We start from the raw sequence: 12,158 nt of genomic DNA, 5'->3' as shown, positions 1-12,158 counted from the left end.
CACAGCAAAGACGGCTCTGTAGAGAAGGCGACGACTGGAGTGCGGTGTAGGTAACTGTAAAAGGCAAGTGGAGATTGAGAACGGCGGTCAGTCGCGGCTGAGAGGTGTATGGGTATAGGAGGGTAAATTTGGAATATAGTTGGTTGCAAGGAGTAATAAGTATGGCTGCGAATAGTAATTATTAAATTTATTCTAATTATGGCTGTAATGAGTAAAACGTTGGTTGCAAATAGAATTTCCCGAAAGGAGATTATCCTTTTTTCAGTTTGGTCAAAATTTTAGACTAAATTTTTAATTTTTTTAATAATGATAGTCAATTTTAATTTTATTTACATGAATATAATATGGGTCACACTCCTAATATATTATTTAAGAAAATGGATTAATTGAAAATTTGAGGGCTTATTTGTAATTAATAATAATTAAAATGACAAGCAAGTGGTCAAAAAGGGAATTTAATTTTAGACTGAATTTAATTTTAGTTTTTTCACAATTTTAGACTAAATTTTTTTATTTTTTTAATAATAGTAGATAATTTTAATTTTATTTGCACGTATATAATATGGGTCACACCTTTAATATGTTATTTAAGAAAAGGGAGTAAATGAAAAATTAAGGGACTTATTTGTAATTAAAATGAAAATCTAAAATGTACGAGCATATTATAAAAATATATTTTCTAATTGGAGAAATATGTTATAAATTTTAAAAATAGTTTTAAATTAAAAAATATATTGGCTAAAGTTGTAATGTATAAATATTTATATATAAACTAAATACATATATTTTTCCAAAAATATATTGTTTGGAAAAAAAAAATGCATGGCTTCAATTGTGATGCCCTATGGTTCGATTGTCATGGTTGAACTTAGAGGGGGTTTCGCCATGGTGGGTATCCTTGTGTGTAAGAATGGTGAAATATTTATTCCTATAAAGAAAAGACTAGGCCATCTTACGCCAAAGAAAAGAGGAAGAACAAGATAATCAAGGAAGTGGAGAAAATTGAGAGTTGAATGGCTATTATCAAATTTTTAAGACAATGGTTTGCATTGGAAAGCCTAATCAATGGTTGCTTTTGTAGTCGAGGCTCCTAGATATTACCTTTAACTCTCTTTCTTTCGCTCGTTTAGATACTTACCATAACAAAACCCTATCTAGGTTTGGGCATAATAGTCAATCCAAGAGAAATTATTTGGTGCCTTAGAGTACCAAATAAGCAAAACGAACAACAACCCCAAGACACTCCCAACCTACCACGTATTTGGGTCTTAAGATGAAATATGTATGTTTCTTATTTTCAAACACTTAATATAACATATTTAAGGCATCAATTATACTACTAATTTATTGTGCTCGACTTTTTTCCATTTCATTTGATTGTATATTTTGATATATCATACTATTTTTGTTGAATTAAATATTACTTGTTTAGTCAATGTAAGGAGACTTAAATGATTATGACAAAATTTCTAAGGAAGAAACAATTGGGGAAAATATTGCTAAGATCCTAAGACAAAGATGATAAAGGTGTTCAAATAGGAATAGGTGTTGGTTATGAATACGAGTCGTATGATTTATATGGGTGTTGGATCGTCCTATTTGTACCGATGGGATGACAGATCCGATGATCGCATCAAACTTCATCCGATATTGTGAATGGGAGAAGCCTATACTTTATTTGGAGACTGCAACGATGAGCAATGAAATGGTGCAACAGTGGTTGGTGCGAGGCTCCGAGGCAAGGCGACAACAGGATGCAACGTCAACCATGCGAAGCGCTGCAACTGGGCGACAAGAGAATGCATCAGTGGTTGGCGAGGTGAAAGTAGCGACGAGGCAATGTAATGTGGAGCTTGCTGGAAGCGACTATGGAGTGGGCCAAAGACAATGGTGATGAATTTGTAAATTGGGTGAGGATATTTTTATCATTTGGTGCCTTTGGTCATTATCTCGGTAACTCAGTTATTTGTACAAGTAATATTTTTTATATTAAAGGGATGCTTTATCATAAGAAAGTATAACATATGTATGGAAAATAGAGTTCTACATCGATAGGAATTTGTTTGTTCCAAGGAAAAACATTGCGAGTATAGAAATCCTTGGAAGATTAAGAAATATAATCAAATAGAGGCAAGAATAGATTGGAGGGTTATGATTCGATATACCATACTAGATGGTGTTTGGGAGAGTTTTTATTTAAATGATACTAATAATCATGAGTTTGCAAGGTTAGAAGAAAAGGATAATTTGAGATTAGGAAGAAAAATGACAAACGCACAAAAAAAAATAAAAATGTCAACATGGCATAGTTAGAAAATCGGTGGAAATGAACAACACGGCTTATCGTATTGTACAAAAATTGACGTGTGATACTCAAATTGAATAAATTAAAAAAAAATAAAAAAATCAAACCGACCATAAAAACAGGAAGAAATAAAAAATTTAATTAAAAATGATGTTATTTTGATATATTTTTTCAATATGGAGAGCGAAAACACTCAAAATGGGCGGTTCTGTAATTTGACAAAATTTAACCCATTGACACCGCCCACCGTGGGGCTCGAACCCACGACCACAAGGTTAAGAGCCTTGCGCTCTACCGACTGAGCTAGACGGGCTTGTTCGGTGGGCTTGCAATATTACTCAGCCCTTGATTGAACATTCCTGATCGTGTCCAATCCGTCCGGCGAAATCGGACGGATTATCAATGTCGTCTGCTTTGACCTAAGCCCTGAAGTATTGTTGAGGATATTAGCCGCAGTAGGAGGAAAAAAACTCGAAATCGAAACGAAGAATGGAGGTTTTGTGGACGATCTTCGAATTCATCATCATCATAGCCCTGATTCTTGCTTCAGCTTTAGGTGCTGCGATTGCATTCGAAACTTCGCGCCGAAGATTCAATCACAAGTACGTTTTCTCATCGATCCAAGCACTAATATTTACTTCCCCTCGTTTGATTCTCTTTCAGTTTCCCTGAATTGTTTTGGTTTTCTCTTTTATTCCGAATCGTTTACTAGTCACCCTGAAGGTCATCCAATCTTCGAGGATCCGAATTCATTGAAACAGGTACACTTATATTATGTGCGCGGACTATATAAATTGGCGTATTGAATATAAATGGGTCTGATTATTGCCAACAGTTGCAGGTATATGAAGCACTGGTATTAAAATCTCACTCTTTTTGTTGATTGATTATGTATAATGAATGTGTGACTTGTATACACCTTGAAACACAATGGAGAACGCACAACCGTTACATATTGGATGTACTTTAATTTGGCCATTGGTAAAGTGAATAATCCGAGGCTCTGAAATGATCTGAGCTGGGGAAGGTGTAAATTAAAATATTAAGAAAGAAGAGAAGGAAATAGATATAAATTTATCCAGGATGTCTGTGGCTAACCTTACTCATTCAGTTTATGGATGCGGTGTGAACATGGTCATGATGATTTATATGATCGTTTAAATTATAACAAGGCAACTGCAGATATTCTAGTCAAACTGTCCCCTAAGGTGCTGCAGCAATATGGAGAGCTATGAGAGGTTATGACTCTAAAGTCTGCAGTCTGCAGTTTCAAAGCTGGCCTTTGGCATGAGTTGATGTCCCAAGGGTTGACTACCAAGGATAACCTTAGTGGAGTGGATATCAGTTAGAAAATTGTGTGTTGTGCAACAAACAAGTGGAGAGATCAACCAAGGTGGGATAAATTGGTTTTGCAGATAAACTTTTCAAGAATGATGACCAGAGAGTGCTAAAGATGACATGAACAAAATATGCAGGTAGTAAATGTAGAAGAAATCATTATAACAATGTATAATAGTTCAATAGCTCTAAAGGATCCTTGCTTGAGATTGCTTTCTTGCTATTCAAATAGCTCTACATCCACTAACTTTCAGGTGGTAGCAACCTTTGCACCAATTAATTTTGTCAAAAACGTTCAAAAAATCCCTCTTATAACAGTCCCTGTTTTGAGTCAAGAACTTCACCAACTTCTTCGAGAGATACTGTCAGTCTCAAGTACAATCAATGAGAACACAATTAACTGTCTATTGATTCAAAGAAGAGAATGCCCTCACACCTAAGTGTGTTAAACAACTCTAGGAAAGTTGGATATACAAATGAATCTCCGCAAGATTGTGTTGGGAAAATAACTAAGGCTTGAACTTGAGGTCTTCATGTTGGAAGCTATTCTGACGAGCAAGGATCGTGACTTATTTTATAGCCTTGAAACTCAATATAGCTGTTGCAGGTCTACGCTTTCTGTTTGAAGGAATTGATTCTTTTAACTTGAGCATTGTCAAAATGTATTCTAGTACATCTAAACTTTAGGTTTTAAGGCTTGGTTTTATTATTGTTGTTGTTGTACTTGATAACTACTGCATTCTGCCAAGGAAAATCTGTTTCCTGTGTAAATAGCCAAATTAATTAGTTGAGGTGGCTTTCCCATTACTAACTCAAGAATGCATCTGTTCCAGGTTCCATGCCCTTACATTTTTGATCCAGCAGAGAAGTACATATCTCTGATAATTCCTGCTTTCAATGAAGAGCATAGGCTTCCTGGGGCTCTTGATGAAACTTTGAAGTAAGTCTACAGTATAATTTTACCATACCCAGATTTCAACTTTAGCAGTATTACTATTGTTGATAGCACCAGTACCTATGTGCATAGTTTGGTATTGACCAGTAATGTTAAGGTGGCCTTTCTTTCTTTGCTTTTTCATTTGGTTTCATAAGAGACTTGACACGCCCTTATATTCCAAAAGAAGAAAAAGGAAAAAAAAAGAGAGGATATTATGTGTCTTCAGCAACTCTTGTTGTGGCTGCCATATTTATCCCCACTTACCACCAATACGTATTGTTTCTTAGATTCATCTGATTTTGTATGTAAGCACAACATAGATGTATTGTTGTTTAAATCCATTGCACACGTTGAATGTTCTATTTTATTGTAGTGCACATTTGTTTGAAGGATTGCAGAGAACTTTTGACAAGACCATAGAAGTAAATGGTCTGCTTGGTCTATCGAATGTGTTTCAAGTATCAACATACAATAACAGCAATATTCACAAGCTTCAATCCGACTAGTTGGGTTCAAGTATCATCATAACAAACATTAAGTTCCATCCTGCTCATTTTGCTGAAGAAAAGATCTTCATTCTTCAATAAGAAACAACACTTGTATTGCATCATATTATCTTGCACCTGCAAAAGAGGCAATATTTATTCTTCAACCAATGATTTATTAAATAAAAAACCATCACCATATTGATAGCACCTGTATATCTCCAATTTGGTTTATGAGTTTCAAACTACGCATTATTGAAGTGGGGATTGTTGTTAACTTCAATAACATAAAGGAGAGCTTGAAATGTTGGCGTCCTCGATACATTGCCTATGTATCAAGTATCATTAAAGCAACATTATCCTGCATTTTTGTTGTTTTATTTGCAGGATATCTTTAATAAAATTGTCTGAATCACCATGATTAGTACCTGGATGCTGTAATTTTGTTCATAAAAGCAGTGGGTTCTGGAAGACTGTTTGGAATGAATTCCCCCTTTGATGAATCTGATTTGATAAGTACAGCTCAAAATTCATAAACTATAATTTCACTTTTAAGCAGTATGATGAATACCTCCTTGGCAAGGACAAAGAAACAGTTACCAGATTGGAGCAGATTATAGCCCAATTTTAACACAGCATTTTCAGTAATATTTGCAAGTGCATGCTCCTTGTTCCAGAGTGTAAATAATTTTTTCATTTTTTTGCTATCAAGTAATATTAGTTTGTACATAGTTTCTTTTAGAATGCTCAGTTCAAGTTATTGAATAATCTGCTAAAGATGGGTTATTGAATAATCTGTTAAAGATGGCATGGGGTTTCAATTGGGTGAACTTCAGAGCAGTTCTTTTGTTTTAAACTTTCTTTTGAACTGTGTTTGTAGTTACCTTCAACAACGTGCAACAAAGGACAAGTCTTTCTCATATGAGGTATGTTTGCTTTGTAGCATTCTTTTTGTTGCTTTGTATAAATAGACTTTACATACATCCAATATTGTTTGTTCATTGTTTGTCATGATCCTTTCATGATTGATGCAATGACGTTCATATTGGACCTATATTTTGGACATAGGTTGTCTAATGCACATTCCAATCAGCAAGCAGATATCAAAAATATTGTTTTATAGTTTATTTTTATGCTGTGGTTAGTTTTTGGAATGAAAATGATTCATTATTAATTCTTTTCACCTATAATGTATCTTGGAGCTCTCTCATAATGGAAGAAAATCCTCTTAAGTTCCAGTACTGCTTGTTAAGTATTTGTCAATTGCTCGGTCTCTGTGTGTGCTCACATCTAATTCAGTTTGTGTGGTCTCTATTTTTATGTAAAATGAGAATGACAACGTATGATGATTTCTTGGACATTTTGAGAAGTTGGCACCTTACTGCATTGGTTGTTGTCCATCTCTTTGACAGTTTAGGAACTGTTCTATTTGAAACTATTTGCGATTAAGATAACCTGATTTTGGGTTGTGTCCTTCGATTGAATTCAGGATTAGATCTTCACATGAGTATTATTTATTTGGAGATTATTAAGCAATTGAAAATTTACACAATGGCATGGTAGTAAGTAATATGTGGTTGTGTCTAAGATTTTACATGGCTCTATTACTTTCTAAAATAAAAGTTCTTACTTTAGGTAGTAATTGTTGACGATGGAAGTGTTGATGGGACAAAGAGAGTAGCTTTTGACTTTGTGAGGAAGCATACAGTAGATAATGTAAGGGTTATCCAACTTGGAAGAAATCATGGCAAGGGAGAAGCTATTAGAAAAGTGAGTCTGATCTAAACTATTCCCTCAATCAATTATGAAGGTCTTGTGCTAATGTTGCTGCTTCATTGTGTCTCCTGTTTGTGACGACAATTGATTGAGCTCTTTACCTTTGCGAAAGCATTGTAAAACAGGGGATGCTTCATTCACGTGGTGAACTACTTCTAATGCTGGATGCTGATGGGGCAACCAAGGTTAATGACTTGGAAAAACTTGAAAATCAGGTTATTTTCAGCTTTCTTGTCTATTTGGATGTATATTTTCACAGGATATCTTCTAGACAGTGATTCATGTAAGGTGAAATTATTTCTCATCAGATTCAAGCAGTCGCTAAAAGGGAACTTGGGGAGTTGGCAGCCACTGATTCAAGCTTAAGGATTTCTGATATTCCAATTGCAGCATTTGGTTCTCGTGCACATCTTGAGGAAAAGGCTTTAGCTACAGTTGGGTTTTGTTATACCACTTTTTAGTTATTTATTTGTTTTCTGTACCTTAATCCTTTGATATACTTCTAAATAGGGGACTTTGCAAAAAATAATAAATAAATAAATTGGAGATGCTGCCTTCCCCATCTGAATGATGATGTTAGCCTTCTCTCAAAGTTGAAGTGGCAAATACCTCAATTAAATGAACTTTGCATGCAATGTGAAAGAAATTTATCTTTTCCTGGTTCTATTTGTTTTTTTTAACTTCAGTTAGTACTCTTCGTCTTTATTTCAATATAAGCTGTCAAAACACTTCTTTTGGTCGCATAATGTTGAACACAATTAGGTCTAATTGCTTGGATGGTTTAGTCTTGGGATAAGGAATGAAGAAATTGAAGGTGCAGGTTTGCAGTAAGGTTAGGTGATCTTGGATGGTAGCATGGTAGTTTGATAGCACAAACATAAAAATGGTGGAATGGAGGGCGTGAAGAAAATTGTTCCCAACCTCTGGTAGTCTCTGATTGGGACAGGCTAGAATGATGCTAAAACCTAGTTTGGAAGATGCATGTGAAGAGCTTCAGTATATTGATTGGATTTATGAATCCAATTGATAACCCATTGGTTAACCCTTTTGGTTGAGTTGCATTCCCATGACTGCTATCTATGAATTAGGGCTACTCTATGCATACACTTGGGTAGGTATTTTCTATCCTCATCCATATCAACCATGCAAATCTTCTCTACCCGCTATTGGCGCCATCTGTGGGAAATGAATGAATGAAGCCTACTGCCTATTTGAGCTCTGTGTGTAGCTCTCGCAGAGTAAACTTCCACTTCCACAACCAAGGTAGTGGAAGCTGAGGGGGCATTTGTGAGAGGAAAATATGGAAGGCTCTGGCAGATTCCAGGTCTGACATGTGAAAGAAGCTTAATGGGATTTTTTCAAAGTATTTAAGTAGGGTATATGAACTTAATTGATAAATTTTTTTGTTTGCATTTTCGGATGAGTTTCTAATAATTGTTGCTTGTGGTAGCAAGTTGACTTGTACAATTGATTGTGTGGTAAAATGTAATTCTTTCCTTATACATGGGGACTTAGGTCAAAAGGACTCATGGCCTTCAGTGGAGCCAATTTTTGTTTGCATGTGGTCCTTTAGTTGTGGCAGCCTAATTAGAGAGTGTGGAATTGCTAGTGATGGATCTGTTGTGTAGGTGCATTTTTCTACCTGCCTGTGCTTATGAGCGTATGTAATAAGCAGACTGCATGCTCTCCAAAGAAAGTAGACTGAATGCAAAAGCTTCTACATGGTGATATTGAGTATCCATAATAAAATGTTTTAAGATACAGCTTTGTCTAATGAGAATGAATAGACCGCAAAACTCTCCTCATATCTTGTCTTTTCTTAATTAAAAAGAAATGAAAAAACACTTGGTATTTCATGAGAATGCTTTAGAATAATTTGGTTTGCTGAAATGAGGAGAAAGCTTTTTCACTTTCGGGGTTGGAACATTATTTTCCCTCCTTCATTTATGTTCTTCCTTAATAAAACAAGTCCATTTTGTGTTTCAGAGGAAGTGGCATCGCAACTTTCTGATGAAGGGTTTCCATCTTGTGGTCCTCTTGGCAGCCGGACCTGGAATTCGTGACACTCAGGTGAGTTTTCTGTTTCATGAGTATATCTTTACAGTCTGTTTGATACTCGTGTTGAAGACTGTTTCAATGGCATATATTTACTTTTTCTTCCACTTTGCTTTGTTTTATGTATCTCAGTGTGGTTTTAAGATGTTTACTAGAGCTGCTGGAAGGAAGCTGTTTTCAAACATCCGTTTAAAGAGGTAACTATTTCAGACCTTTAGACTGTTGTGCTCCATTTCTTTCACCCTGCCTCAAGCCTAGATCTCTTCAGAAGGATAACTACATATGAGCAGACCCATCGCAAAGACCCTTATGCACAGGAGACATCCTTTTATACAGTCCCAACATGGGATTGTGACATTGGTCCCTGTGACACTAAGTTGGCTTTTATATTTGTGGGCCGAAATCAGGTTCTTACAGTTCACCCTCCACCCCCCCCCCCCCCCCCCCCAAAAAAAAAAAAAAAAATCAGGTTCTAGCAATCTTGGGATGTCCCCATTTGCAAATTAACCTACATGATGAGGGGCACAAGATTTATAAGGTTCCATTTTAACATTCATCCACCCTGAAACAATGTTGTTGGGCACACATCTCCTAAAAGGGTTAATCCATTCAGAGCTTACCTGACCTACCGACTTATATTGAAGTGGCAATCTTTGCCTACCAACCCTGAAACTACTTGTTTAGGCACTCATCTCCTAAAGGATAAAAAGTGAGCTCAAGCGGCAATCTTTGCCCACCAACCCTGCTACTACTAGCGTTCTCATAGAAGTTATTGTATGTGGAGTTTCACCTCTGCACTTGCATGAGCAGACCTTGGATTTACAAGTATGGGCATAGAACCCTGGTGACAACCACTGTAGATGCACTTACTGAATTATCATTTAATTTATTCTTGCTGAGATCTAATCTTTGCTAGCACCTATATGGGTTGGGGGTGACACTGCAATGTGGAGTCAAATATAGTGGCTAGCAAGCTAGCAGGTACAACTTAAACCAGCAATGAGTGTGTTGAGCCTCGCATGTGGAATTTATAAGAAGAATAAGCTCCTGCAGTGTTCATTAAGGATTTGATTTGGTCAATAAACTTGAAGCTCTGCAGGTTTGGGACAATGCTTTCCTTAATTCTTCACCCAATTCCAGACCTCAAGTGAGGAAGTTCCTCTTAGTCTCTGCAGAAACTGAAAGGCAGCTCTATAGACAAGAAGCTGGGGTTGGGCAAGGCCTTGTTACGTTAAAAGACAAACATTGAGTAAACTATTAGGTCTCTCACGTTAAAACCACAAATTTAATTGCTCGGACCAATTAGGTACATTTCATTGTCCTAGTTTAAGGTTGTAGAGATGGATATTGTAGAAGCTAGAAAATGTGAAAGAATGTGTTAATTCATATCTCATGAATGTACAAGAATTATATACTTGTATCCTATTAATATATTCTAATGATATATACAACTAATCTAATATATACAAAATATATAGTTGCCTAATATAAAGATCCTAATCCTCTTAACAGATCTCCCTGGGAGGATTTATTTGATTAGTGCCTAATATAAAGACCAAGCAGGGATTCCTCCCTCCTTCCCACCCCCCACGCCCGACCCCAGAAAAAGAAAGAAAGGAAAAATATAAAATTCTATTCAGCGAAAACCTGTCCTATAATTCCTATATATTTGCTTCAATGAGAACAAATAAGTTTTAATTCCCCTAGGTGAGGTAGGATACGTGAATTCAAGCTATCCAACCATTTCCTTTAAGGTCATTATATTCCATGTCTTGTCTAAAGGTTTTCCATCAAGCCCTCCTTTGTTTCAATTTAAAATATTTTTTGTATAAAAAAAATTTGAAAAATTATTTTTCATCTTATTTTTCTGGTGTTTGGCTTCCATTTTAAAAAATGAAGGTGAATCTAGACTCAAATGCTTAAAAATGTTAGTTTTGCATTTGCATGTAGAATATATGCATTTAAACAATATATTTGAGTATTATTTCAGAAAATATTTTTGCTTATAAACTATTTCATGAAAATTATTATGTGTAAAAACTTATTTTTATAATAAAAAATAATCTTTTTTGTCCACAAAATATTGTTTGTTAGTGAAAGCCAGACACTAGAAAAAGCCTTCTGTGCGTGCGGGATTCTTTCTCAAAATGTTAAGGTTTTAATTTTGGTCTTCTCAAATTTTTTTAATAAGTCATTTTTCACATGTTGATGTAAAATAGTTTTTGTTTAAAAATATTTTTCTCATTTTGTTGCTATCCAAACACTGGAAAATAAGTAAAATATTTTACTGAAATATTTTACTTCAAAGCAAGCTCAGCCCAAGTTTTCTTCGATCTTTTTCTACCACCTTCTGTATAAATTTCTTTCATTCCATTTACTTGCCTTACAACTACATCTAATAGTTTTCATCATATGTACCCAAACCATCCAAATTGGGTGTTGTGCATCTTATTCTTAATAGGCGTCACTCTAGTCTTGTTACATATAATTTCATTTGCAATTGTCTTTTTCGATATGGGTACACATCATTTGTAATGCTTTCTTCTCAGAAGCATTTTATGTTGTTGCACTCGTAACATTTTGAGCCATTACAAAGATGGAATTAGAGTTGTGGGAGAAAACTTTCTGTTTAGCTTTAAAAGGGATTTTACAGTCTCATACTTCACTGCATGAAGAGCATTCTGGCAGTTGTATAAATCATGTTATGATTGTTGCTCAGAACTCAGTTTTGCTTTAAAAGGGGTTTTACAGTCTCATACTTGCACTTGCATAAAGAGCATTGTGCTAGTTGTATAAATCATGCTATGATTGTTGCATTATGTGAGCAACATGAATTTTTTTTGTTGTTGTTGCAGGTGGTGCTTTGATGTTGAGCTGGTCTATTTATGCAAAACATTTGGCATCCCTATGATCGAGATATCTGTCAACTGGTCCGAAATTCCTGGATCGAAGGTGAACCCATTGAGCATTCCTAACATGCTGTGGGAGCTTGTACTCATGTCTCTGGGATATAGGACAGGCATGTGGAAAGTATTATATAGCTGAGGTTCGTTTTGAACCTGGGCCTGGCCCTTCTCATTGACGAACAGCCAAACCTCCATTTTCCAGTCACTCTGATTCAGTGTAATGCAGCAACAAACAAGTGAAGAAGCATTCTGATTTCTGACTTTAGCATATTGTTGGACATGCATTTCCTCCATTTGCAGAATCACTTGAGGAGTCTCTCTCTCAAGTGAAGAATAATTTATAGAATCACTTGAGA

The 12,158-nt window shown here is 35.6% G+C and overlaps 1 protein-coding gene and 1 non-coding gene across 3 annotated transcripts in view; one reads left to right on the top strand and one right to left on the bottom strand.

The window, feature by feature from the left end:
* Positions 1-2,545: 2,545 nt before the first annotated feature.
* Positions 2,546-2,618, bottom strand: TRNAK-CUU (transfer RNA lysine (anticodon CUU)). The gene has a single exon. It is a non-coding gene; the product is annotated as a tRNA-Lys (tRNA).
* A 13-nt stretch (positions 2,619-2,631) lies between these two features.
* Positions 2,632-12,158, top strand: part of LOC127810011 (uncharacterized) — a 9,571-nt gene continuing 44 nt past the window's right edge. Inside the window, exons 1-10 of one of the 2 annotated variants that reach the window (XM_052349225.1) lie at positions 2,632-2,907; positions 3,018-3,066; positions 4,477-4,583; positions 5,946-5,991; positions 6,701-6,835; positions 6,967-7,056; positions 7,150-7,275; positions 8,828-8,911; positions 9,029-9,093; positions 11,752-12,158. The exon at positions 11,752-12,158 is cut by the window's right edge and continues 44 nt beyond it. In XM_052349225.1, the coding sequence (XP_052205185.1) occupies positions 2,795-2,907; positions 3,018-3,066; positions 4,477-4,583; positions 5,946-5,991; positions 6,701-6,835; positions 6,967-7,056; positions 7,150-7,275; positions 8,828-8,911; positions 9,029-9,093; positions 11,752-11,941 (1,005 nt within the window). In that variant the 5' untranslated portion in view covers positions 2,632-2,794 and the 3' untranslated portion in view covers positions 11,942-12,158. Of the gene's footprint in view, positions 2,908-3,017; positions 3,067-3,109; positions 3,781-4,476; positions 4,584-5,945; positions 5,992-6,700; positions 6,836-6,966; positions 7,057-7,149; positions 7,276-8,827; positions 8,912-9,028; positions 9,094-11,751 lie in introns of those variants that run through there. The other variant, XM_052349226.1, reaches the window with a different exon arrangement.

Source organism: Diospyros lotus, chromosome 9 (genome assembly GCF_014633365.1).
Source record: "Diospyros lotus cultivar Yz01 chromosome 9, ASM1463336v1, whole genome shotgun sequence".
NCBI classification, from domain to species: Eukaryota; Viridiplantae; Streptophyta; class Magnoliopsida; order Ericales; family Ebenaceae; genus Diospyros; species Diospyros lotus.
This window is presented reverse-complemented; position numbering and strand designations above follow the sequence as displayed.